Consider the following 26,111-nt stretch of genomic DNA (forward strand, 5'->3'; position numbering starts at 1 on the left):
GGCGGGCGCCTGTAGTCCCAGCTACTTGGGAGGCTGAGGCAGGAGAATGGTGTAAACTCGAGAGGCGGAGCTTGCAGTGAGCTGAGATCCGGCCACTGCACTCCAGCCTGGGCGACAGCGCGAGACTCCGTCTCAAAAAAAATAAAAAATAAAAAATAAAAAATAAAAAAAAATAAAAAATAAAAAATAAAAAAAGTAAAGGCAAACACAAACTCACACGCTGACTGGCAAGTTTATTCCATGGCAGCTAAAAATTGTTTGGCCCAAACATCTCACAGATTAAAAACTAAATCACAACCTAGCGAGGGTATCTTAACACGTCCGCACCAGGCAAGAGCGCAGAGAGACCATCTAATGTTCCTATTTATTTATTTAGAGAGTCTTGCTCTGTCACCTGACTAGAATGTAGTGGCGTGACCTCAGTTCACTGCAGGCTCAACATCCAAGCCTCACACAATCCTCTCTCAGCTCAGTCTCCAGAGTAGCTGGGACTACAGGTACCTACCACCACACCCAGCTGATTTTTTGTAGAGACAAGGCCTCACTTTGTTCCCCAGGCTGGTCTCAAACTCCTTTTAAATAAGGATCAAGTGAGCCTCCTGACTCAGTGTCCCCAAAGTGCTGGGATTACATGTATCAGCCACCACACCCATCCTTAATGTCCTTTATAACTGAAAACTGACCAATTTTCACCTTGGAAGGTCAATGAAGTTTCACAAAGCCCCTCCGTCATAAATTTAAAGTGACTTAAGTTTACAGAGTTGAACAACCACTACCTACCCAGAGAAACCTGACTGTGATCTGGGAAATTTTGCAGTTTTGTGGAATAGATGAATGAGAGGAAGCAGTGTGGCTTGTCACTCGGGAAACTGACAACAAATCCAGCATTATGGAATTAACTAAAATAATAGGAAAATGTAATAAATCGCAGGTTTCAGAATGGGAAAACAAATTGTGATACTTTTAAATTTCCATGGAAATTCATGTTTATCAAGTTTACATAGTAGTAACCAGTACGTTTTATATAAATTTGTATAACAGACTAAAAACAACATCTTCTCAAATATTAGAAATACCCTGGTGTGGTAGCTCACACCCGTAATCCCAGCACTTTGGGAGGCGAGGCAGGCAGATCACAAGGCACAAGGTCAATAGATTTAGACCATCCTGGCTAACACGGTGAAACCTCGTCTCTACTAAAAATACAAAAATCAGCCAGGCATAGTAGTATGCGCCTGTAGTCCCAGCTACTCCAGCTACTCAGGAGGCTGAGACAGGAGAATCACTTGAACCTGGGAGGCGGAAGCTGCAGTGAGCCGAGATCACACCACTGCACTCCAGCCTGGGTGACAGAGCGAGACTCGCCCAAAAAAAAAAAAAAACCAGGTTCTTATTCATGGGAATTTCAGGTCAAGTTAAAGAACAACCTCCTAACAGGTAAGAGAGGGTAGCAATCCTGAACCAGCTTTTCAACTGAATTAAAACATTTCAGTGCCTATTGAGTCCCAGAGACCAATAGCTATGAAAAATTTTACCAAATCTCTTGGACGATAAATTATTAAGAATTGCTGTCATAAAAATTACAAATTTGCATTATCTCAAAAAGCATGAACAATAGTGCTATCTCTCAACTATAAACTTGTTTTATTAAACGATATATATTGTAATGCAGTACAGTTTTCTATCACTTATTTCAAATTCACAGCTATGAAAACGAGAAACTTTGTTGGGGGAAGGGCATTACAAATACAGAGTAGCAACCTAGCCATTTTTGCTGGTCCTTGTAATGGCAATCACTGGTTGTGCCTAATTTTTCTATAACAATAATGTTTAAGGTGGCTCTCTAATAATAGCAATTGCCCTCTGAAAAGAAAGTGGTTCAGGGTATAACGAGTTTACTCAAAAAGGGCCAAGGATAGTGCTTCAGAAATCCTATCCCTACCACCTGCTGCTTCTGTACACCCACCCCTATCCCCCACACCCACACCATTTCTAATTTTCATGAACTGGTAAGAAACATAGTAGAGAGTAGAATTTTTCTTCGGCTTCCCAACTTGGTAATGTGAATTTACGGCGTAAGGATGGAAAAAATAAAATATTCAGAAAAACTTTTTAACATTAACACAAAAATAATCCGATCTTTAATACGTGCATATTCTGACAGAGGCTTGATAATGGTTAAGACCTATGCCTCTGATAAAAATTATGAACTACTCCAAATTATCAAATAATTTGATATTCTTTACAGTTAAGGGGAACTTCCAAATGAATGTAAATTTCACTGTGCCACCTGACATTTGTACAACAGGAAATCTCTATGTACTTACATTTCCAACTCTAAGATTAATAGCTTCAGTTCAAATTTATTGATTTTAGGTAGTAAACAAAATTTTAAAGTATTTATAGTTAATGTAAAAGCAGTAACTACACAGCTATGCTTTTAATTCACAATAAAACACACAAAAACAATCTAGCTAACACTGTAAGACAACAAAATGCTTTATTTATTTACCTAATTATTAAAATTTTAAACTTGAGGAAAGTGTAATTGGTGGTGCATGTTTTTTTAAGCCAAAGATAAATACACAAATCCACTTTAGTGTCAAAAGGCATCTTCTCAGCTGGGTGTGGTGGCTCACGCCTGTAATCCTGGCACTTTGGGAGGCCAAGCCGGGTGGATTACCTGAGGTTGGGGGTTCAAGACCAGCCTGGCCAACATGATGAAACCCTGTCTCTACTAAAAATACAAAAAATTAGCTGGATGCAATGGCACATGCCTGTAATCCCAGCTACTCTGGAGGCTGAGGCAGGAGAATCGCTTGAATCCAGGAGGCGGAGGTTGTGGTGAGCCTAGATCATAACACTGCACTACAGCCTGGGCTATAGAGCAAGACTTCATGAGGGGGGGAGGACATCTTCTCTACTTAATGTAACTCACTAAGTTCATGAACATCTAAGTAATGTTAACAACTTAAAATACCTCTATGGTATTTAGCAAAGAAGATTAATTTTCATTTCTCAGGTGAATTATTTGCAATTTCACATAATTTCACTTGTTACAAACCTAATTTACACTGGTTACACGTAAGTTTCACTTTCAGAGTCTTTACTACTCAACTACAGGGTCTTTTCTGCATGGATTCTTAGACAATATAGAGATACACAATTGAAAAACCTTCTCTTTGCTTTCCAAATCATATGTTAGTTTCCATTCACGTTTCTAAATACAACTGGAGATTCCATTCCCTTCAAAAGACACAACTGCAAAAAGAACGCTCTAAAAAGTTTAGACCTGTCAAATTTACCAGTAGACTTTACTTTCCTACAAAGAATGCAGTACTAGTTTTCAAATCTAAAAGAAAAAGCTCTCTAAAGACTTACATTTGTTCTACATATTTCCAAAAGTTTTGATGTTTCATAGTGTTAGATTATACTGTCATTCAGCAGAAATTTTTTGTGTTCTCCAAAGGCTACCTATTTCTTCATAATATGAGATTAAGAATTAAAATAATAAAGTGGCAATACCCTCATCGTCCAGTGCACCCAGGAGCTGCACTAATACAAATGAGCTCATTTCAAAAGTAGGGTGTGTGTGCGAGTGTGAGCGTGCGTGTGAGTGTGCGCGTGTGCATGAGTATGGGGTGTGGGGTGTGACAACATAGATCTACTCTTTCCAGGGTAAGAATTAAAATGCAAATTTAAAACAATAATCGCAAATTAATGTTCAGTAAGAGACGAAGAAATGCTTTTCAAATGGTGAAATGGGAGGCAATCAAGGTAAAACCCCAATATGGCTTGTCCTGAGTTGCTTTAAAGGATGTAGAAGTGGCTGAGACGTCTAAAAATTACTTAAACCTCCACTTCCTTCTCCAAATTTCAGTTAATATAGAGTAAGGGTATTTTATACTTGCCATTATACTACAACGCAAGTGGCATAGTAAATAAGCCCTAACCCTGTATCCCGAAGAAGCTACCGTAATAATGTATACACATCCTGTACCTGCTTCCCTCACGATTATCATAGCTAAGTAAGAGCTAGCAATAAAATATGGAGGCAAGTTGAAGGCCCTGAATCATTTTATAGTAAAAGGACACCCGGGCAAGAAAAGAGCACATTGAAGTCAAGAGCTTAATGGGTTCCCATAACCCAGCTCTGCTATACCTCAGTTCACGCTACTATTTTTACTACAAATCACCAAACAACAATACTATTACTAAATGAATGCACCCGAACCAAAGAAACAGCCTATCCATGAACGTGCTGGCTTCCTTCACGTCTCAGCGCACCCTTCCACTCCCGACAGTTCAATGAGAATATCATATCATGAAATGAGTAAGCACACACGCCATTCTACAACTTCGAGAGACAGTCACAGTTCTTCCACGGCACACACAAGAGCCACAGAAGCCGAGCAGTTCGCTGGCACTAAAACGGGTTTCTTAATTTACAAGCAAAGCCGTCAAATACCGTTCTGTAAGAAATCTCTGGTCCTCTAATAAGCTGGTGTCGAGCCCTACTGTATGCTCAAAGGCAGGCGAACCTATTCCCAAGCCCCTTACAGCTAAGACTTACGAGAGAAGCGACATTTACATCTGCACTCTCTCCGAATAAGCGCTCTTGGTATTCTGCCTTACGAGGGGACACTGGCTACGTCTCCAAAACTTAGGCAGGCCGTTCCCCGAAGCTATGGGATCCCACAGAAGTTGTGCTTTCGGAGCCCGGGCGTGCGGTTCTGGGTGTTGGGGGAGGGGGAAGGAAGAAGTCAAATGGCTTCCTAATATATCATCAAAAGAAGAAAACACAGGTTTGGGACCAGGAAAAGTTCCAGGAGCAAGTCGCTGACAAACAAAAGCTGCACTCGCCCGGCCGCTTTCTTCTCCCCCCAGCCCGCGCCCCGAGACCACCCGGTCCGGGCGTTTTGACAGCTCCGAGAGTTTCCCGAGCGCCGACGGCTCGGCGGTTCGCCCGGAGTCCGTCCGGGGACTACCTGGGCGCGCTCCGGGTTTGTTTTCTCAGTGATCCAGCTAGGCCAAGACGCGGCTACGAGAAATTTCTCCCAAAGAAGAGTCGTGGAGAAGACCCAGCGAAAAGGCCCGACTGAAAAGTAAAGTGTGCGGAGCCCGGCGCCGGCGGGAGCCCGGGCGGGCGGCGCGGAGCGGGGGAGGCCGGGCGCGGGCGGCTACCGAGGGGCGCGGGGCCGGGGCCGGGAGCCGCCGCCGCCGCCGCCGCCCGCGGGCCCGCCCCGCCCCCACCCCGCCGGGGGGCGCCGGGGCGCGGAGGCCGCGGGGCGGGCGCCCGGTGACAGCTCCTGCCCGGCGCCGCCGCTGGCTCCCGGCCTGGCTCCCTCGCACTCAACTTACTTCTTTCTGGCTCTCTGGAAAGGGGAAGCGCCATCTTTGCGAGGCCGGCCCCGAGGTCTTTTGTCTGCGGCTGCGGGGCTCGGGGCCGGGGCTCCAGGCTCCTCGGGGGGTGGTGGCGGCGGCTGCGGCTGCTCCACGCTCTTGTCCTCCTCCGACGACATCCTAGTCACCAGGAAAGACACATGGATCCCGGTCCTCCTCCAGGGGGGCTCCTCCCGCCGCCGCGGCCGCCGCCGCCGCCGCTGCTGCTCGGGTTCCTCCTCCCCGGCTCAGCCTCTCGCATTTCCCGCAGCCCCGGGAGCAGCAGCAGGTACCGGGAGAGGCGGCAACATGGAGCGAGCAGGACACGCACTCACACACATCGGCGCGGGCGCGCGCACCTCCGCGCGCAGGGGCCGGGCGGGGGGCGGCGGGCGGGGCGGGCGGTGCGGGGCGGGCGGGGCCGGCGGGTGCGGGCGGGCGGGGCAGCCAGGCGGGCGGGCGGCGTGAGGGGCGCCGGCCCCCGGGGTCTCCGCCCGCGGCCCCTCCCCCGGGCCGCCCGCGGCGGGAGGAGAAAGGGGCCCGGCGCGGGGAGGGCGGGCCGCGGGGCCCGGCGGGGGCGACGAGGGGGTCCCGCCCTCGGCCGGCCGCCCCTCCCCCGCGCGTCAGGCCCGTCAGGCCCGGGCGGCGGCGGCGGCGAAGTTTTGACAGCTGCTCCAGTGGTGGCGCTGGGCGCCGGGCCGCGGCTCGCTCCTCACACTCGCTCTCTCACACACGCTCGCTCGCTCTCCCGGAGCAGGGGAGGAGGAAGTTTTGCGGGTGTGCGTGGACCCCACACACACGCCGCGCGACCGTGGCCGTCGCGCGAGGCCCGCGCCGGGGTTTCCCCGGGGCGACCCGCACCACAGACCTCTCCAACTCGCAGCCGTCGCGCCCACACACCGCCGCCTCGACGGCCCCCGCCCGCTCCCCCACTCTCGGCCCCTCGCCCGCCCCCCGTTCGCCGCCGCTGCCACTCACGGGCCTCGCTCCGCGCATGCGCCGCTCCCGCCGCCCGCGGACGCGCCGCCGCCGCTGACCTCACCGCCCCTCCCCCTCCCCCTGGGTTCCCTCCCCCTGTGACGCGGCGGCCGGGCCCAGCCGCGACTCCGGCTCCGGCTCCGGCTCCGGCTCGGGAGGGAGCCAAGCTGTGGACCCAGAGATCCGGGATCGGGATCGGGGGACTGCGGGCGAGGGCGGGAGGGAGCCGCGGACACACGCCGATGCTGCCCCGGCGTGGGGAGCAAGCGTGCGCCCGCAGGGCAAGGGCAGCCCGGGCTTCGCTGGTTCTCGCCGAGGTCGTTCCTCGTAGCGCCCACACTACGGGGAGGAAAAGGAATGGAGTCAACTTCGTTCTAATCCAACGCCAGTTAGAGTTTCGTTATTATAACGTCATTTTTTTAATCCAGAAAAGGTTCATAAGGAGGTAATACGAAAAGAACGATGACAGCTCGAGAAATAAAACGGTGAAAGACAAAATAAGCCAATAAAAACCCAACCACTTGATCTTAACGTTCAGTGTGTTGTGACGAAGAGGCAAATTTCGAAGTATTTCTAAGCCACCTCTTATAATATGCAAAAATGGTAAAAAGAAAAATGGGGCTAGAATCCGCCTGAAAAATGCACTTTCTCAAGGAGGACAGTTACAAATACGGGATTCTGGATTTCTCAGGCTAATACCTGATGCTTGGACGATGATCTATATTGTGCTTTCCATTCACTATCCATTAGTATATGGGAGTGAACAAATTCTAGATTTGAATAGGGGAGAAATAGACCTATCAACCATTTGTGAAGGATTGGGGTAAACTATCATTTAATAAGCATCTACTTTGGGCCTGGCATTAAGAGACACACTCTCATCTTGATTTCTTTTGATCTTTGCAATGTAGTTTTAGTGTAAGGTAAAAACAATAGGCTCCTTTTTCAGCGATGTTGTTCGCTTTCCCTTCTAGTGGCTAGGATGTTAACTTTAAACTGTGTCTTCTACTTGGGCAAAATATACACACTTTGATTCCCAGAGCCTATTCTAAATGAAAGCATAATTTTTTGAAATGGCTGAAATGAGGAATAAAGTCAGAGAGTCATTTGAATTCCTTCAGGGTTTAATCCCTGCTGGCTCTTTCAAATTTACAAAATTTATAACCAAAGGAAATTTGGGGTTGAGGGTGAGGCTGGCATGGTAAATGCAAACTAGAAATTAAAAGTGCCTGACGATTACACATAGAAATACAACATATACATGACTCGTGATAAACATATGATGTGATCTAGTGAAAGTTTACTAGGTACAAATTTGAAAGCACCCTTTTTTTCATTTTTTTCAGCACATTGTACTTTAAATAAAGTACGCTTTCAAAACTGGATTATTAATCCAAATGTTTATCTGTGTTCCATACTGAAATTAGAACAGGCACTTCCACTGTGAGTTTTACATGCACAAAATTATACATCAGGATAATTTACTTTGATACGCTTCTCCAGCACTTCCAAGAACTTAAATGTCAGTGTATACAAATTGCAAGTCACTCCTGCTGGAGAGTTCACAAGAAACAAAGGGTACCAAGAGCAGAAAAGTGAGCCGATTGAATGGAAGTGTAGAAACAGAGGTTTGTGCAGCAATGCTTCATGGAAAGATGAAGATGATGCAGGTAAGTAAACGCAGCCTTAAATCTCCATTCCTTTGGCCACTGTGAGCAGGGAGTTGGGATCTGTTTTAAGAGAATTGATAGCAGTCTCCTTGGCATGAAGGTATCATGAGCAGAGCAAACAAATATAACCCAGGATGCTGAGGAAGGATTCAAGGAATACTTATTCAACATAAATAAAGGTTTTCCAGAGGTTTTTCCATCTCAGTCATCCAAATTACACAGCTCTGAGACCACAGTGGCAAAAATCTAGGAGGCAGGGAGCTGAGGTCCTTCAAAATCATAAAACCAAAAAGGCAGGAGCATCTGGAAATAGTACCAAATGCAACAGAAAAATATTAGAATGAGTACTTTCTGATAAGTATACATGTTAAATATGGGATTTTAAATTTAGGTAGATGTGCAGTAACCTGTTAACCAATCATCTGCAAAGGGTTGAATTACAAGGGACTTTTACTGTCTATAATAGTTGAATGTTTCAAAGCACATGTAGTAATCATTTAATCATATATATATATATATGTAGTTTTTAATGGGGAGGTAATGAACATTGTTATCTGTGACACAGAAAAACCAACATCTCAGGAAACAATAGGCAAGGAAGATTGTCAAAGCATCTAGCAAACAAGTGACAGTGAATAAAAAATCATAGTCCAATATTCATTCTTAGTAATTGAAGGCCTATAAAATGTCATTGATACTGTCTTTATTTAGAGTGCACAGGTTCACTAGTAAATGATGTCTGTCTCTTTTGTTTTCCCATAAATTCCTCAAGGCTTTTTAGGAACCAAACTTTCACATTTATAGAAGGACCACTGAAAGCTTAAATTTTAGGTCTTATAATTTTTGTGTTCATATTGTTATGATTAAAGTTGCACTGTAGGCTGGGCACCGTGGGTAACGCCTGTAATCCTAGCACTTTGGAAGGCCAAGGCAGGTGTGTCACTTGAGCTCAGGAGTTCCAGACCAGCCTGGGCAACATAGTGAGACCTCCATCTCTACAAAAAAATACCAAAGAAAATTAACTACGCATGGTGGCACATGCTTGTAGTCCCAGCTACTTGGGAGGCTGAAGTAGGAGACAGTCTCGCTCTGTCGCCTATGCTGGAGTACAGTGATGGAATCTCAGCTCACTGCAACCTCCACCTCACATTTGCCTGGGAGGGTAGCGCACACCTGTAGTCCCAGCACTTTGGGAGGCCAAGGCAGGCAGATCACCTGAGGTCAGGAGTTCGAGACCAGCCTGGCCAACATGGCGAACCCCCATCTCTACTAAAAATACAAAAATTAGCCTGGCATGGTGGCGTGCGCCTATAATCCCCACTACTCTGGAGGCTGAGACAGGAGAATCGCTTGAACCCAGGAGGCGGAGGTTGCAGTGAGCCAAGATCATGCCATTGCACTCTAGCCTGGACAACAAGAGCGAAACTCCATCTCAAAAAAAACAAAAAAAAAATTCATATTGCTATATAAGTTATTTCAGTAATGTGTATCATGTACCTGTTTGGTGGAAAAGTTAAAGAAAATACCAGGAAGGAAACAAACAGAACAGTCGTCTTCAAAAGTAATTTGTGTTTAAGAATGTGAGGACTAAGTAGATGTTTTGCAGTACACTTTATATAGATACAAATCTTGCCCTCTAGGGATCTATACTTTAAGCCTGGCAGTAGTAGTTAACAAGGATAAACACAAAAGGACAAGTAGGCAACTAGAAAATAAACATAGAGGGCAGGCACGGTGGCTTATGCCTGTAATCCCAGCACTTTGGGATTTGGGCCAACGTGGGAAGATCACAAGGTCAGGAGTTCGAGACCAGCCTGGCCAATATGGTGAAACCCTGTCTCTGTTAAAAATACAAAAACTAGCCGGGCTTGGTGGTGGGCACCTGTAGTACCAGCTACTCAGGAGGCTGAGGCAGGAGAATCCCTTGAACCCAGGAGGCAGAGGGTGCAGCGAGCCGAGATTGCACCACTGCACTCTAGCCTGGGCAATAGAGGGAGACGCCATCTCAAAAAAAAAAGAAAGAGAAAAAAAGAAAATAAAAGAAACATGGAAAAACATACAAATAGAAAGATTAAATATTTACATCCATTGTGTACAAGATCATATTTTAAAAGAAATGCGTCTGTGGGATTCAGGGGGAAGGGCAAGGGTGAGAGTAGTCATAGCAGACAACCGTATCTATTCAGAAGAGGGTGACAGAACACATTCTGCTGGCAAGTATCATAAACTAGAAATTTTCAGGCCAGGCACGGTGGTTTATACCTGTAATCCCAGCACTTTAGGAGGCTGAGGCAGGCGGATCAGTTGAGGTCAGGAGTTCAAGACCAACCTAACCAACATAGGGAAACCTTGCCTCTATAAAAATACAAAATTAGCCAGGCGTGGTGGTAGGCGCCCGTAATCCCAGCTACTCTGGAGGCTGAGGCAGGAGAATTGCTTGAACCAGGGAGGTGGAGGTTGCAGTGAGCCAGGATCGTGTCACTGCACTCCAGCCTGGGCAACAGAGTGAGACGCTATCTCAAAAAAAGAAAGAAAGAAGAAAAAAGAAAAAAAAAAAAAGAAATGGAATAGACAGCCCTATTCATCACCCTGCAGGCTGAAGCCTAAATTCCTTGGTTTGGCTTACTAGGTCCTGGAGAGCCCCTGCTACCCTCTGGCCAATGTGCTCATCTCTTCCCCGGCTTTCCTTCTCACCTGACCACCAGTTTTCAGAACTCCTTCTGGTGGGCTACAAACCACCAGGCTGTCCCATCTCCCTTCCCCTTTCCACGAGGCCAGTTCCTGCTTTTTCTTTGGCTTTCGCTTTAGACCTCTGCCCTCCGTGAGAATGGCTGTGTCCACCTAAATGCTTCTGCCAACCTCGTGCTTTCCCCACTTACAGCTCTCATTGCCTATAATGAAAGTGCCCAGATAAATGTCTGTATTGTCCCTAAGCCCAACGGAGATGGCAGTAGTTATCTGCCTTATTTCCCCTATTCAGCAGCAGCTCAATGAACAGTTGTAGAGTAACTGAAATAAATATGAAAATATAGATTAGGTGTTAGAAAAAGAACTAAGAGGATCCTTTATAGGAGTGTGTATCTATTTTATTTTATTTTTTTGAGACAGAGTCTCACTGTCACCCAGGCTGAAGTGCAATGGCACAATCTCAGCTCACTGCAACTTCCACCCTCAGGGCTCAAGCAATCCTCCCACCTCAGCCTCCCAAGTAGCTGACTACAGGCACACACCACCATGTCCAGCTATTTTTTTGTATTTTTAGTAGAGACAGGGGTCTTGTTATATTGCCCAAGCTGGTCTTGAATGCCTGAACTCAAAGCCATCCACCTGACTCAGGCCTCCCAAAGTGCTGGGATTATAGGCTTGAGCCACGGCCACTGGCCAGGAGTGTTTATTTTATTTTATTTTATTTTATTTTATTTTATTTATTTATTTATTTTTGAGACTGAGTCTCGCTTTATTGCCCAGGCTGGAGTACAGTGGCGCAATCTTGGCTTATTGCAACCTCCACCTCCCAGGTTCAAGAGATTCTCGTGCCTCAGCCTCCCGAGTAGCTGGGATAACAGGCACCCACCATCACACCTGCCTAATGTGTTTATTTTTGAAAAAAAGAAACTGTATCTTTAGAGAAAATGTATACATGCATACTTTGCTACATGTTTGTTGATTGTTACATTTTGCATTTGTATAACAACACAGGCAAGTCATCTCTGCTCTCATAACCACATCTTTTGTGGAACATCAAGCCTAATCTGAGGTCTAGGCTTTCAGAAGCCTGGATTTGGAGGACCATGCCTGATCCAAATGGAGTCTCCAGAATCAAAAGTGGTCAAAATAATCATTCATGGTCCTCAGACCAAATAAGATCTTCTTAGAAACATTTCTCAGGCTGGGCACGGTGGCTCACAGATCGGGCACAGTGGCACACACCTGTAATCCCAGCACTTTGGGAGGCCGAGGCGGGTGGATCACCTGAGGTCGGGAGTTCGAGACCAGCCTGACTAAACATGGAGAAACCCCGTCTCTACTAAAAATACAAAATTAGCCAGGCGTGGTGGCGCATGGCTACTCAGTCCCCGCTACTCAGGAGGCTGAGGCAAGGGAATTGCTTGAACCCGGGAGGCAAAGGCTGTGGTGAGCCAATATCATGCCATTGTACTCCAGCCTGGGCAACAAGAGGGCAACTCCAAAACTCCATGTCCAAAAAAAAAAAAAGGAAACATTTCTCTGAGCCAAGATAATGTTGAGGAGGAAATGATTACAGAATAGCATATATGTATCATAATCTTATGTAAAATGGTGTAAATCTATAATTATGTATGCATACAATATGTGCAAAGTAGTAATGTTCAAGTTGTAAACAATGGTTATCTCTGGACTAGGATTCCAAATGACCTTTCCTTTTCTTTTTTTTTTTTTTTTTTGAGATGGAATCTCGCTCTGTCGCCCAGGCTGGAGTGCAGTGACCGGATCTTGGCTCACTGCAAGCTCCGCCTCCCAGGTTTACGACATTCTCCTGCCTCAGCCTCCCGAGTAGCTGGGACTACAGGCGCCCGCCACCTCGCCCGGCTAGTTTTTTTTTTTTTGTATTTTTTAGTAGAGACGGGGTTTCACCGTGTTAGCCAGGATGGTCTCGATCTCCTGACCTCGTGATCCGCCCGTCTCGGCCTCCCAAAGTGCTGGGATTACAGGCTTGAGCCACCGTGCCCGGCCTTCCTTTACTTTTTTTTTTTTTTCTTTTGGAGACAAGTCTCACTCTCACTCTGTTGCCCAGGCTGGAATGCAGTGGTGCAATCATGGCTCACTGAAGCCTCGACCTCCTGAGCTTAAGCAATCCTCCCCCCTCAGCCTCCCAAAGTGCAGGGATTACATGCATGAGCCACCACGTCCAGACTAAATACGTGTTAAACTAAATGATGAAGCATCATTACCCAAGTAGGCTCTATAGGAGGAAAGAGGAGAGGAGTGAGGAAAGGAGAGAGAATGAAAAAAAGAGACTTAAATTATAAGCATTGAAGTTTAGGATGGGAAGGCGATTGGCATTTAAACCTCAGGGCCCCATTAGGCTTCTACCTTCCTGACCACTGGGAGGCTGGCCGCTTTTCATCCCTCTGGGTTCACTTCTATTTGCCTGTGAGCTGTCAGCATCTTTCCCCCCACCGCCCTTACCTTGCCCTGCCTCTGCCAGGGAGGTGGAGATGAGTGGTGGCACAGGTATGCATGCTGTGCAGCCTCCCACACCTGCACCCTGAAGGACCAACAGATACCCTAAGAAACCTGATACACAAGCACAAACTGATAAGGCACCCAAAAAGGCAAAGGCAGACAGATAGCAAAACAAGGATAATATTACATAGTACTGCAAGTGAAAGTAACACCAAAACAAAACAAAACACAGACATCATCTCTCAGTTCCTTCTCAAAAAAAAAAAAAAAGGTCAGGCGTGGTGGTGGCTCACACCTGTAATCCCAGCACTTTTGAGGCCGAGGTGGGCAGACCACTTGAGGCCAGGAATTTGAGACCAGCCTGGCCAACCATGGCCAACATGGTGAAACCCCCCATCTCTACTAAAAATACAAAAAATTAACCAGGCGTGGTGGCTGGCGCCTGTAATCCCAGCTACTGGGAGGCTGAAGCAGAATTGCTTGAACCTGGGAGGCAGAGGTTGCAGTAAGCTGAGATCGTACCACTGCACTCCTAGGCAATAGAATGTGACTCTGTCTCAAAAAAAAAAAAAAAAAAAAAAAAATGGTGGGGTGGGTGCGGTGGTGGCTCACACCTGTAGTCCTAGCACTTTGGGAGGTCAAGGTGGAAGGCTCTCTTGAGGCTAGGAGTTCAAGACCTGCCTGGACAACATACAGAAACCCTGTCTCTACAAAAAATACAAAAACTAGCTAGATGTGGTGGTGTGCGCCTGTAGTCCCAGGTACCTGGGAGGCTGAGCAGGAGAACTGCTTGAGACCAGGGAGTTGGGCCTGTAGTGAACCATGGTCATGCCACTGCACTCTAGACAGGGTGACGTGGGTAGTTTTTCACTTGATCTCCTCCTCATTGTCTCTAACATTTAAACTAGTCTCAGACCTGGTGCAGAGGTGCACATACCTCCATTGCTGGACAAGGCCTGACTTCTGCCTGCTGGTAGGGCCTCCTCAGTTCTAACCAGCCTTCCGTGACCTCATTCTCTACCCTGGTTCCATTTTCCACTTTGTGACTTCATCAGTTAAAGATCCCATTTCAGTCACCAAGGTTGAGAGGCCCCAAGAGCCCAGTTCCTTTACAGAATCAATCCTGGGGTGGCTTTGGGACTAGGCTCTTTGGAGCTCATCCTTGGACCCACAGTGGATCGCCGGTCCATGCTGACGTCTTCAGATACCAATCAATGGGCATTTGGCTCCTTGCTTCCACTGACCTCTTGAGTACTTTCAACGATCGGTGTCAAGGGTGCCCCTGCTGCTCTTTCTAGAGCATCTCTGCAACTCACGGTGGCCTCTCCTCTCTCTGCGGGCCATGGACAGCACAGTCCCTTCAGCCCTGGAGCTGCCCCAGCGGCTGGCACTGCACCCAAGGGAGAGCCCGAGGAGTCCGGAAGAGGAGGAGCCCCACCTGCTGAGCAGCTTGGCTGCAGTCCAGACCCTGGCCAATGTCATCCGGCCTTGCTATGGCCCCCATGGCCGGCAGAAGTTCCTGGTGACCATGAAAGGAGAAACAGTGTGCACGGGGTGTGCTGCTGCCATCCTCAGGGCCCTGGAGCTGGAGCACCCAGCGGCATGGCTCCTCCGGGAAGCAGCCCAAACCCAGGCAGAGAATAGTGGGGACGGCACAGCCTTCGTGGTTCTGCTGACAGAAGCCTTGCTGGAACAGGCAGAGCAGCTGCTGAAGGCCGGCCTGCCTCGCCCACAGCTCCGGGAGGCCTACGCCACAGCCACGGCAGAGGTCCTGGCCACACTGCCCTCCCTGGCTATCCAATCTCTGGGGCCTTTGGAAGATCCGTCCTGGGCTCTCTATTCTGTGATGAATACCCACACCCTGTCCTCCACGGACCACTTGAGCAAGCTGGTGGCCCATGCCTGCTGGGCTATCAAGGAGCTAGACGGCAGCTTCAAGCCTGAGCGTGTTGGGGTGTGCACACTGCACGGGGGGACACTGGAGGATTCCTGCCTCCTCCCGGGGTTAGCCATGTCTGGGAAGCTCTGTGGGCAAATGGCCGCAGTGTTAAGTGGTGCCAGGGTGGCTCTCTTTGCTTGCCCCTTTGGTCCTGCCCATCCAAATGCACCAGCAACGGCCTATCTTTCTAGTCCTGCTGATCTAGCTCAATTTAGTAAAGGAAGTGACCAATTACTAGAAAAGCAAGTAGGCCAGCTGGCAGCCGCGGGAATTAATGTGGCAGTGGTGTTGGGGGAGGTCAACGAGGAGACCCTCACGCTGGCAGACAAGTATGGCATCGTGGTGATCCAAGCTAGGTCTCGGACAGAGATCATTTACCTGAGTGAGGTGCTGGACACACCTCTGCTGCCTCGTCTGCTCCCTCCCCAGAGGCCAGGCAGGTGCCAGAGGGTTTACAGGCAGGAGCTGGGAGATGGTTTGGCTGTGGTATTTGAATGGGAATGTACAGGCACACCTGCCCTCACCGTGGTCCTCAGGGGAGCCACCACCCAGGGGCTGCGGAGTGCAGAGCAGGCCGTCTACCACGGCATTGATGCCTATTTCCAGCTATGTCAAGATCCCAGACTGATTCCAGGAGCTGGGGCCACAGAAATGGCTTTGGCAAAAATGCTCTCTGATAAAGGAAGCAGATTGGAAGGGCCCAATGGGCTTGCATTCCTTGCATTTGCCCGGGCCCTGAAGTATCTCCCTAAAACCTTGGCAGAGAATGCAGGCTTAGCTGTCTCAGACGTGGTGGCAGAAATGAGTGGAGTGCACCAAGGTGGGAACCTCCTAATGGGTGTGGGAGCTGAAGGGATAATAAATGTGGCCCAGGAAGGGGTGTGGGACACCCTAATAGTCAAAGCCCAAGGATTTCGAGCAGTGACTGAGGTGGTGCTGCAGCTCGTGACTGTAGATAAAATCGTAGTGGCCAAGAAAAGTCCCACACATCAGCAGATCTGGAATCCTGACTCTACGAAGACAAAGAAACGCCCACCTCCTGTGGAAAACAAAAAAATCCTTGGAATGAATAAGTAGTGATACCCTCAATAAAACAGGGATTGCCAAGAAGGGAACAATCACCCCAAAAGTGAATGTTTGCCTTTATTCCGTGTTTGGTACTTGATTCAGTTTCTTTAAATAAAAACATGAAGGAGCATAAAAGTTCTTTTCATGCACTTAGTTCCTTTCCAGTTCTCGACTTTTTTTTTTTTTTTTTTTTTTTTTTTGGAGAGACGCAGTCTTGCTCTGTTGCCCAGGCTGGTCTGGTGTGCAGCGGCGCGATCTTGGTTCACTGCAACCTCTGCCTCCCAGGTTCAAGCGATTCTCCTGCCTCAGCCTCCCAAATAGCTGGGACTACAGGTGCGCACCACCACGCCCAGCTACTTTTGGTATTTTCAGTAGAGACAGGGTTTCACTATATTGACCAGACTGGTCTCGAACTCCTGACCTCATGATCCTCCCACCTCGGCCTCCCAAAGTGCTGGGATTACAGGCAAGAGCCACCGTGCCCAGCCAGTTCTTTTTTTTTTTTTTTTTTTGAGCTGGAGTCTCGCTCTGTCGCCCGGGCTGGATTGCAGTGGCCGGATCTCAGCTCACTGCAAGCTCCACCTCCCAGGTTTACGCCATTCTCCTGCCTCAGCCTCCCGAGCAGCTGGGACTACAGGCGCCGCCACCTCGCCCGGCTCGTTTTTTGTATTTTTTTAGTAGAGACGGGGTTTCGCCGTGTTAGCCAGGATGGGCCCAGCCAGTTCTTGACCTTTTCATTTTCTGTTTCTATCAGATTGTGTTCCTTTCCTATGATAAGAGCAGGATTCAATTCTATTAAGATTTTTTTATGAGATAATTTTTATTGTTAATTATATACCTTAATAGTTTCAGAAAGAGGAACAAATTAGCTCAGTCCAACATGATTGGCAGTTGGCATATTCTAGTGAAGCAAGTGTTCTGACTGCTAAGGATTTAATTTGGATAATTTTAATACTTAGCCATCTAACACTTCAAGCATAACCCAGAATAAATGCATCACCTTCCCTTTCACTTTAATACCGCGCCTACCTCACTTTGATATAGAAATATCATTAAATATGATTTCCAGAAGGACAAGTTTCCTGGATAATACAGCCATGAGGACAGTGCACAGAAAGAACTCAAAATAAAACTCTGTATGATAATTTACTAATCGAAGGAAACCAAACCTTCCAATATATTAAGAAATAAATCCAGTTACAAATGTACTAGTAGGTCTATGTGAAGAGGTTCTGGTATAATAACTGAAAATGGCTGGCTATTTACAAGATACACAAGCAGTTACGGTGCACCTAGCCCAGCAATGGCCTTCAGAAGCCAGAAGTGTTCTCTCCGCTGTAGGCCACATACAAGAATCCATCTTCATCTTTTTCCTTCTCGTAAAGCTGTCCCATAGTTAGGCTGGACCGTGGGACTGCCTTATCCACAAACAGGAAGATCGCCTTTTCAGAAGGAAGCTGGATCCTTTTCCTGATGATCCACATGAACTGAGCCACAGGGATATCAGATGGAACCAAGTACTTCCGTTTGTCAGTGTTAACAATCTGAGAGCCTGAGACCTTTTCCACAATCACCGGAACCCTATCGGGATATTTCGCTCGAATCTTCGCGGACTCCACGCATCTGTGTTCCAGCGAGTGGTCCTCCTTGAACATCCACTTCGTGGCGGCGGCGGGAAAGGGCCGGAACCGGCTCTGGGAGCCGCGGAGCTCAGCGCACCGACCACAACAACAACGACGACGGCAGCAGCGGCAGCGACGGCGGCGACTACACGGCTCTATTAAGATTTTTAAACTGAGCTTTGGATATGCAAAACACAGTGCAGCAGTCTCTTCCTATTTGAGCATTCCCTGCATGATATTCTGATATATATGGACTTATGTCTGGAAGTCACTTTGGGAGTCTGAAAATATCAGTTGCAGCTTACAAGAGTGGCCAGTCATTCCTGTTGCGGTTATTTGAAAAAAAAAGAAGGGACTATCATCTTAAAGCACAACGAGAGAGAGAGAGAGAGAGAGAGAGAAAGAGAGAGAGGGAGGAGGCAGGAAAAGGAGCCGCTGTGGTGGCAGGCAGAAATTTAACTTAAAAAAAAAAAAAATCCTTGCCTGGCACAGTGGCTCATGCCTATAATCCCTACACTTTGGGAGGTTGAGACAGGAAGATCGCTTGAGTCCAGGAGTTCAAGACCAGCCTGGACAACCTAATGAGACCCTGTCTCTACAAAAATAAAAATTAAAAAAATTAGCCAGGCGTGGTGATGCATACCTGTAGTCCCAGCTACTCAGGAGGCTGAGGTGGAAGGATCACTTAAGCCCAGGAGATGGAGGTTGCAGTGAGCTGTGATTGTGCCACTGCACTCCAGCCTAAGCGACAGAGCAAGACCCTGTCTCAACAAAACAAAACAAAAGCCAGCAAACATCCTTGGCATAGATAACAGAAGATAAGAACACATACCTTAGGACTATGCTAAGGTTGTTGTGTAGGTGAGGAGAAAGCTGAGGGTAGGGGGAAGGGCTAGGATTGGACAACCTTGGACATTAAAGAAGGGGTTTGAGCAGAGCTGAGTGGGTTCAGCACCTAATACCCAAAGCCTTTTCTACTTTTTTAACCATCCAAATTACTCTAGGAAAAGATCAGCACCTATGGGACAGAATCTAGGAAATGAGAAGGTGCAATCTCTTAGAATCATAAAAATAAAAAAGTTTTAGGCATACGCAGACAGAATGAGACTCAAGAAACCATTGTCTTATAGCATGCATATTAGCTGCAACACAGCAAAACAAAATTTTATTTATTTATTTATTTTGAGACAGAGTCTTGCTCTGTCACCTAGGCACAGTGACTGGTGTGGCCCAGGCACCAGTGCAGCAGTGCAGTCTCAGCTCACTGCAACCTCTGCCTCCTGGGCTCAAATGATTCTCCTGACTCAGCCTCCTGAGTAGCTGGGACTACAGGTGTCCACCACCATACATGGCTAATTTTCGTATTTTTAGTAGAGACGGGGTTTCACCATGTTGGCCAGGCTGGTCTCAAACTCTGGACCTCAGATGATCCACCTGCCTCAGCCTCCCCAAATGCTGGGATTACAGGTGTGTCCCACCCCAATTTGCTGTATCTTGATTTTGTCTAGAATCTAAGTATCCTCTTTAATGTCATCTTTGAGTGTCCTTTTTTTTCTTTTTCTTTCTTTTTTTTTTTTTGAGACGGAGTCTCGCTCTGTCACCCAGGCTGGAGTGCAGTGGCCAGATCTCAGCTCACTGCAAGCTCCGCCTCCCGGGTTCACGCCATTCTCCTGCCTCAGCCTCCCGAGTAGCTGGGACTACAGGCGCCGCCAACTCGCCCGGCTAGTTTTTTGTATTTTTTAGTAGAGACGGGGTTTCACAGTGTTAGCCAGGATGGTCTCGATCTCCTGACCTCGTGATCCGCCCGTCTCGGCCTCCCAAAGTGCTGGGATTACAGGCTTGAGCCACCGCGCCCGGCCCTTTCTTTTTTTTTCTGAGACGAAGTCTCACTCAGTCGCCCAGGCTGGAGTGCAGTGGCAGGATCTCGGCTCACTGCAACCTCCGCCTCCCAGGTTCAAGCGATTCTCCTGCTCAGCCTCCCAGTAGCTGGGATTACAGGTGCCCGCCACTAAGCCAGACTAATTTTTTTTGAAATTTTTTTTTTTTTGAGATGGCATCTCACTCTGTCACCCAGGCTGGAGTGCAATGGCATGATCTCGACTCACTGCAACCTCCACCTCCCAGGTTCAAGCGATTCTCCTGCCTCAGCCTCCCTAGTAGCTGGAATTACAGGCAACTGCCACCACACCCGGCTAATTTTGTATTTTTAGTAGAGACATGTTTCTCCATGTTGGTCAGGCTGGTCTCAAACTCCCGACCTCAGGTGATCCGCCCGCCTTGGTCTCCCAAAGTGCTGGGATTACAGGCATCAGCCACCGCGCCCGGCCATTCCTGGAGTACATTTTCTACAAGAACTTGTAGCTGATGGACTCATCCCAGACCCCTTCCAGCTTTGTGACACTGCTTTACTGTGCTCCATATTGATCCAGCAAGCAGAGAACAAAAGCCACAATCAGGAGAAAACAGGGGAGGAAAATGAGAACTGAGTCCTGGGAAATGAAGGAGATGAGAGGCTGACTTGGACAGTGGAGGCTGGGACTGAGCCTTGGGAACTGCTCATCCATTTGGGCTATATGTAGGCCAGTCGTGGTGGCTCACGCCTCTAATCCCAATAGTTTGGAAAGTCAAGGCAAGCAGATCGCTTGAGGTTAGGAGTTTGAGACCAGCCTGGACAGCACACTGATACTTCTTTTCTACAGAAAAATAAATTACCCAGGTGTGGTGGCATGCACCTATAGTCCCACTTATTCAGAAGGCTGAGGCAAGAGAATCTCTTGAACCCAGGAGGCGGAGGTTGCAGTGAGCTGAGATGGTGCCACTGTACTCCAGTCTGGGCTACAGAGCAAGACTCTATCTCAAAATAATAATAATAATAATAATAATAAATTAAAATAAAAATTAACTGGGCATGGTGGTGCACACCCGTAGTCCCAGCTACTTGGGGGGCTGAGGTGGAAGGATTTCTTCAGCCCAGGAAGTCGAGGCTGCAGTGAGCAGTGATTGTGCCACTGCACTCCAGCCTGTGTGACAGAGTGAGACCCTTTCTCAAGAAAACAAAACAAAACAAAAAAGACTTCAGTCTACGAAAACACTGGAGTTCTGATGAAGAGAAAAAGTGATCAATTCCAAACTGTGAAAAGAACTGTGAAGAGAAGACTGAAAATAAAACAACGGAAAAGAGTTGTCACAGTTTGCCAGTCCTTTGTCTACATGGACCAGCCTCTTCTCATGTGTATTATTTCTCCAGAGTCTTTTTTTTTATTTTTATTTTTTTGAGATGGAGTCTTGCTCTGTCACCCAGACTGGATGGAGTGTAGTGGTGTGATCCCAGCTCACTGCAACCTCAGCCTCCTGAGTTTAAGTGATTCTCCTGCCTCAGCCCCCAAGAAGCTGGAATTACAGGCACCCGCCACCACACCCGGCTAATTTTTCTATTTTTAGTAGAGACGGGCTTTCAACATGTTGGCCAGGCTGGTCTCAAACTACTGGCTTCATGCAATCCACCCACTTCAGCCTCCCAAAGTGCTGGGATTACAGGCCTGAGCCACTGCACCTGGCCTCAACAGTCTTTTCTGGGCTCCGAGAGGTCTTCATGACAGGAGCTCTGCCTTCTAGGCCTACAAACCTGAGGGTCATGTAGTGCAGAGGCCAAGAGATAGAGAAAGCTAAGATTCAAAAGAGGAGCAAACCCAGAAAACTCCAAAACAGGGCATCTGAATGGGAGGGAAGGAGAATATCAAGGCTTGAGGTCCCAACTGTTTTATCTGTAAATAAGCAAAACGTGTTTGAAAAAGTCTTGCTTGTGCTGTGTTTGCTGGACACTCACCGCACACGTCTGCATCCCCAAACCACTCCCATTTCTGCTCGAGCACTGCTGGAATAGCGACCAACTATTCATGATGCTGCAGCATGGATGTGAGGGAGGCGACACTTCAGTGTTACAACTGATGGGCTGGCTTCCCACGTGATTTGCTGCAAATTTCCCCTTGTACTGAGTTGAAAGGGTGCCACTGCCGAAAGGGAAAGCTGTCCCTGTTGCACCAAAATGCCAAAACACCAGTAGACAGGTATGACAGACATTCCAAAAGTAGCTGAGTCACCTTTCCCCTGAAACATCAAGCATTCCCACCCCCACTCCCCGCCGCAGGCTAAAGATCCTCTTTCCTAACTAGGGAGGAAGAGGAAGAAGGTTAGGGTAAGAATGAGGGAGATGGTGGTAGAATCTCAGAGAGGGATTCCACTCACCTCCCAGTGGGTTCCAAGGAGTGAGATGGGCACAGGACAACAGAATCCCCAGCAAAGCTTGGGCGTCTTGAGGAGATTCTCTGCTTTCAATCTGGAACCCTGGGGCCCCGAGGAGTTCCCTGTGCCAACAGGACAGCAGAGCTGTGGAGCGGGAATGGCTGAGGCCTCCGGCGGAGATGGGCCCCAGGTAGTTGATGGGCTATTCTGCAGTGCTAAGCAGCCTCAGAGAGCAGCCAGGGTCCCCCATGAAGCAGCAATGGGTGTTAGATATTTGCACACATAGCCCCTGAACCTCAGGGCATTTCAAGGTTATGAGAAGAGGTAGGATTGTAAACTTTAGCCGAGGCTTGAGAAAGACAAAACATGACCTCAGACCACAGGACACCAAGATGCTGCATCAGCCTGTGGACTGGAAGCTAATCGTGGGGTGAATGAGAAAAGGAGGTGAAGGAGGAGATCAAGAATGAACTTGGTTGAGGTTTGGCCTGATCAGGAAAAATCGTAAAAGGCCGAAGTTTACCTGGAATTGACTAGATTAAGTATTTTACCATCAGGCAGAAAGGGGCTAGAAATAGAAATACTGAGATGATTTAGTTATAAAAGCATAGTACGAATACTTCCCACACATTGGAGTGTAGGACTTAAGAATTTAAACTCTCAGCCAAGCGCAGTGGCTCACACCTTAATCCCAGCACTTTGGGAAGCCGAGGCAGGTGGATCACCTGAGGTCAGGAGTTTGAGACCAGCCTGGACAACATGGTGAAAACCTGTGTCTAATAAAAATACAAAAATTGTACAGGCATTTTGGTGGGTGCCTGTAATCCCAGCTACTTGGGAGGCTAAAGCAGGAGAATCGCTTGAGCCTGGGAGGCAGAGGTTGCAGTGAGCCAAGACCCTGCCACTGTACTCCAGCCTGGGCAACAGAGTGAGACTCCATATCAAAAAAGAGTTTAAACTCTCTACAAATGTGAATTTTCTTTTTCTTTTTCTTTTTCTTTTCTTTTCTTTCTTTCTTTTTTTTTTTTTTTTTTTTTTTTTTTTGAGACAGAGTCGCTCTTTCCCCCAGGCTGGAGTGCAGTGGCACAATCTTGGCTCACTGCAACCTCCACTTCCCGGGTTCAAATGATTCTCCTGTCTCAGCCTCCTGAGTAGCTGAGATTACAGGCACCCACCACCACGCCCGGCTAATTTTTGTATTTTTAGTAGAGACGGGGTTTCACCATGTTGGCCAGGCTGGTCTTGAACTCCTGATCTCAAGTGATCTGCCTGCCTCTGCCTTCCAAAGTGCTGGGATTACAGGTGTGAGCCACCACACCTGACCAAATATGAATATTGAATAAGGACTTCAGACACCGTCCTCTGGGTATTACCAACAGGGTTTGACACTAGTAATTGCAGCACCACATAAGAGAGACCAGATGCTGGTTAGCGAAACAATGGTAATCTTTTGCAATGCAGCACATACTTGAGAAGCAATTTTATACAGTAGACAGGGTGGAAAAAATGGCTCTTTGGAAGTTTTCTTCTAACTCACAGAATGCATCAGCAAGGAAAGGTGGATCCTGGCAAGTTCAGGGGACATATGCCTCTCTATAGTGAAAAATATTTTCTTTCTTTCTTTTTTTTTTTGAGACGGAGTCTCCCTCTGTCACCCAGGCTGGAGTGCAGTGGGGCGATCTCAGATCACTGCAAGCTCCGTTTCCTGGGTTCATGCCATTCTTCTGCCTCAGCTTCCCAAGTAACTGGGATTACAGGCCTCCACCATCACGCCCGGCTAACGTTTTGTATTTTTAGTAGAGACGGGGTTTCACCATGTTCTCGATCTCCTGACCTCGTGATCCGCCCACCTCAGCCTCCCAAAATGCTGGGATTACAGACGTGAGCCACTGCACCTGGCTGAAAAATATTTTCATATCCAGATCAACATTCATTTCTTAAAACATCTTAACACATGTCCTCTGCCTCCTGTGTCCACAGGCTCCAGAACCCTAGCATTCCAGAGTCCCCCCCTCCCTACTGTGGCTACTCCCCTCTTGGCAGGCACCCCAAGTTCTGGACTAGTATTTCCCCTACAGAAGAGAACAAGATCTATCAGTCAATCTCAGATTTCCCTATGCAGATGCAAAATATTATGTTTCATATCTCATTCCTAGTCAGTCATTTTGATTGCAAACCTCCTTCTATTTCAAAACTACTGTAGGTTTTTGTTGTTGCTGTTTTGTCTTGTTTTGTTTTTTTGAGACAGTCTTCCTCTGTCACCTAGGCTGGAGTAGAGTGGCACGATCTCGGCTCCCTGCAGCCTTGACCTCCCGGGTTCAAGCGATTCTCCTGCCTCAGCCTCCCAAGTAGCTGGGATTACTACAGGTGCGTGCCACCACATCCAGCTAATTTTTTTTTTTAATTATTTGTAGAGACGGGGTTTCATCATGTTGGCGAGGCTCGTCTCAAACTCCTGACCTCAGATGATCCATCTGACCTGCTGGGATTACAGGCATAAGCCACGCACCAGGCTATTGTAGTTTTATTTACAAGAGGCATAACAATCCATGAACCAAGATTAAAATACTGTTTCAGGTGAAAATAGTTTCCAAAACTACTTGTGATATTTTCTACGTTAGATTTTGAGAAGAATCTATATTTGCCTTAATTCCTAAAACTAAATAGAAAACATTTCAAAATATACCCATATGTTAAAAGTCTTTTTTTTTTTTTTTTTTTTTTGAGACAGAGTTTCACTCTTGTTGCCCAGGCTGGAGTGCAATGGCATGATATTGGCTCACCACAACCTCTGCCTCCAGGGTTCAAGCAATTCTCCTGCCTTAGCCTCCCGAGGATTTGGGATTACAAGCATGTGCCACCACGCTCAACTAATTTTTTTTTTTTTTTTTTTTTAAATAGAGATGGGGTTTCTCCATGTTGGTCAGGCTGGTCTCAAACTCCCAACCTCAGGTGATCCACTCACCTCAGTCTCCCAAAGTGCTGGGATTACAGGCGTGAGCCACCATGCCTGGCCTGAAATGTAAAGTCTTAATTTAGATGTTCAGCAGCATACAACAAAAATACAGTCTATAAAGTCTGATGCTCTTTTTTTTTTTTTTTTTTTTTTTTTTTTGAGACAAGAGTTTCACTCTGTCACCCAGGCTGGAGTGCAATGGCACCATCTCGGCTCACTGCAACCTCCACCTCCCGGGTTCAAGTGATTCTCCTGCCTCAGCCTCCCAAGTAGCTGGGACTACAAGCGGGTGCCACTAAGCCCAGCCAATTTTTGTATTTTTTCACCGTGTTGGGCAGGCTGGTCTCAAACTGCTGACCTCAAGTAATCTGCCCACCTTGGCCTCCTGAATTGCTGAGATTAAAGGTGTGAGCCACCACGCCCAGCCCTGGATGTTCTTAAATTAAATTTCTCTTCTTTCATTTTTTTATCTCTACTGAGCACTTCAGCTTTTAATAAAATTTTCTTCTTTTATCTAGTGAATACTCGTAAACTTTTTTGGGGGGAGACTTACCCAAATCATGAGCTTCTGAGGCTGTTGAAAGCTAAGAATCTCCTCTCATTCTGCATAGAAACGGTGGAGTTCTGGAAGTAAGTGTAACTACTTACATTTCAAGTCAATAAACCCAAGGGTGCACTTGGGTTTATTGTTCGAACAATTCGAACATTTATTAAGTGCCAACCCATGTAAAGAATTACCCAGCAACCAGAATTCAACTTGGTCAGCAGGCAAGGAGTCTTGATCAGACAAACTCGCCATTTTTAAATATGAAAAATTACATGGAAGATGGCTGGAGCAGACAAGGGTCGCATGCTTCTGTGTGCCACCACCACAGACACATCCTGGATGGTCAGCCCCTCAGTGAATGGAGCTATTTTGAAACTGGTGGGATGACGACAATTGTGAAAAGACCCCACTCAGATCTCCTGCTGCAGGTGTAATTGACTGAGAACCTCAACTGCTGTCCTCTGAATCTACCACCACCACATTCACAATAAGACCATGCTTCCTGAGGGCTGTGCCTAGCCAGCAACTACAGGATAATAAA

General features: G+C 47.4%; 2 protein-coding genes and 1 pseudogene across 12 annotated transcripts in view; 1 reads left to right on the top strand and 2 right to left on the bottom strand.

The window, feature by feature from the left end:
• The window catches only part of KMT2C (lysine methyltransferase 2C), a 305,698-nt gene extending 299,426 nt beyond the window's left edge, over positions 1-6,272 (bottom strand). For 9 of the 10 annotated variants that reach the window (XM_030933367.1, XM_030933361.1, XM_030933362.1 and 6 more), the window contains exon 1: positions 5,362-5,742. In XM_030933367.1, coding sequence (XP_030789227.1) covers positions 5,362-5,522 — 161 coding nt within the window. In that variant the 5' untranslated portion in view covers positions 5,523-5,742. Of the gene's footprint in view, positions 1-5,361; positions 5,743-6,250 lie in introns of those variants that run through there. The other variant, XM_030933358.1, reaches the window with a different exon arrangement.
• Positions 6,273-14,244: 7,972 nt separating this feature from the next.
• On the top strand, positions 14,245-16,330 carry CCT8L2 (chaperonin containing TCP1 subunit 8 like 2). The gene has a single exon (XM_010384057.1). It carries the CDS (start codon positions 14,539-14,541, stop codon positions 16,210-16,212), a length of 1,674 nt encoding a protein of 557 aa, XP_010382359.1. The 5' UTR covers positions 14,245-14,538; the 3' UTR covers positions 16,213-16,330.
• A 678-nt stretch (positions 16,331-17,008) lies between these two features.
• On the bottom strand, positions 17,009-17,973 carry LOC104678726 (annotated as a pseudogene). Its single transcript, XR_004058136.1, has one exon. The product of XR_004058136.1 is annotated as a gamma-aminobutyric acid receptor-associated protein-like 2 pseudogene (transcript).
• Between the last annotated feature and the right edge of the window lie 8,138 nt (positions 17,974-26,111).

The sequence above is a fragment of the Rhinopithecus roxellana genome, chromosome 6 (assembly GCF_007565055.1).
Source record: "Rhinopithecus roxellana isolate Shanxi Qingling chromosome 6, ASM756505v1, whole genome shotgun sequence".
Classification (NCBI taxonomy): Eukaryota; Metazoa; Chordata; class Mammalia; order Primates; family Cercopithecidae; genus Rhinopithecus; species Rhinopithecus roxellana.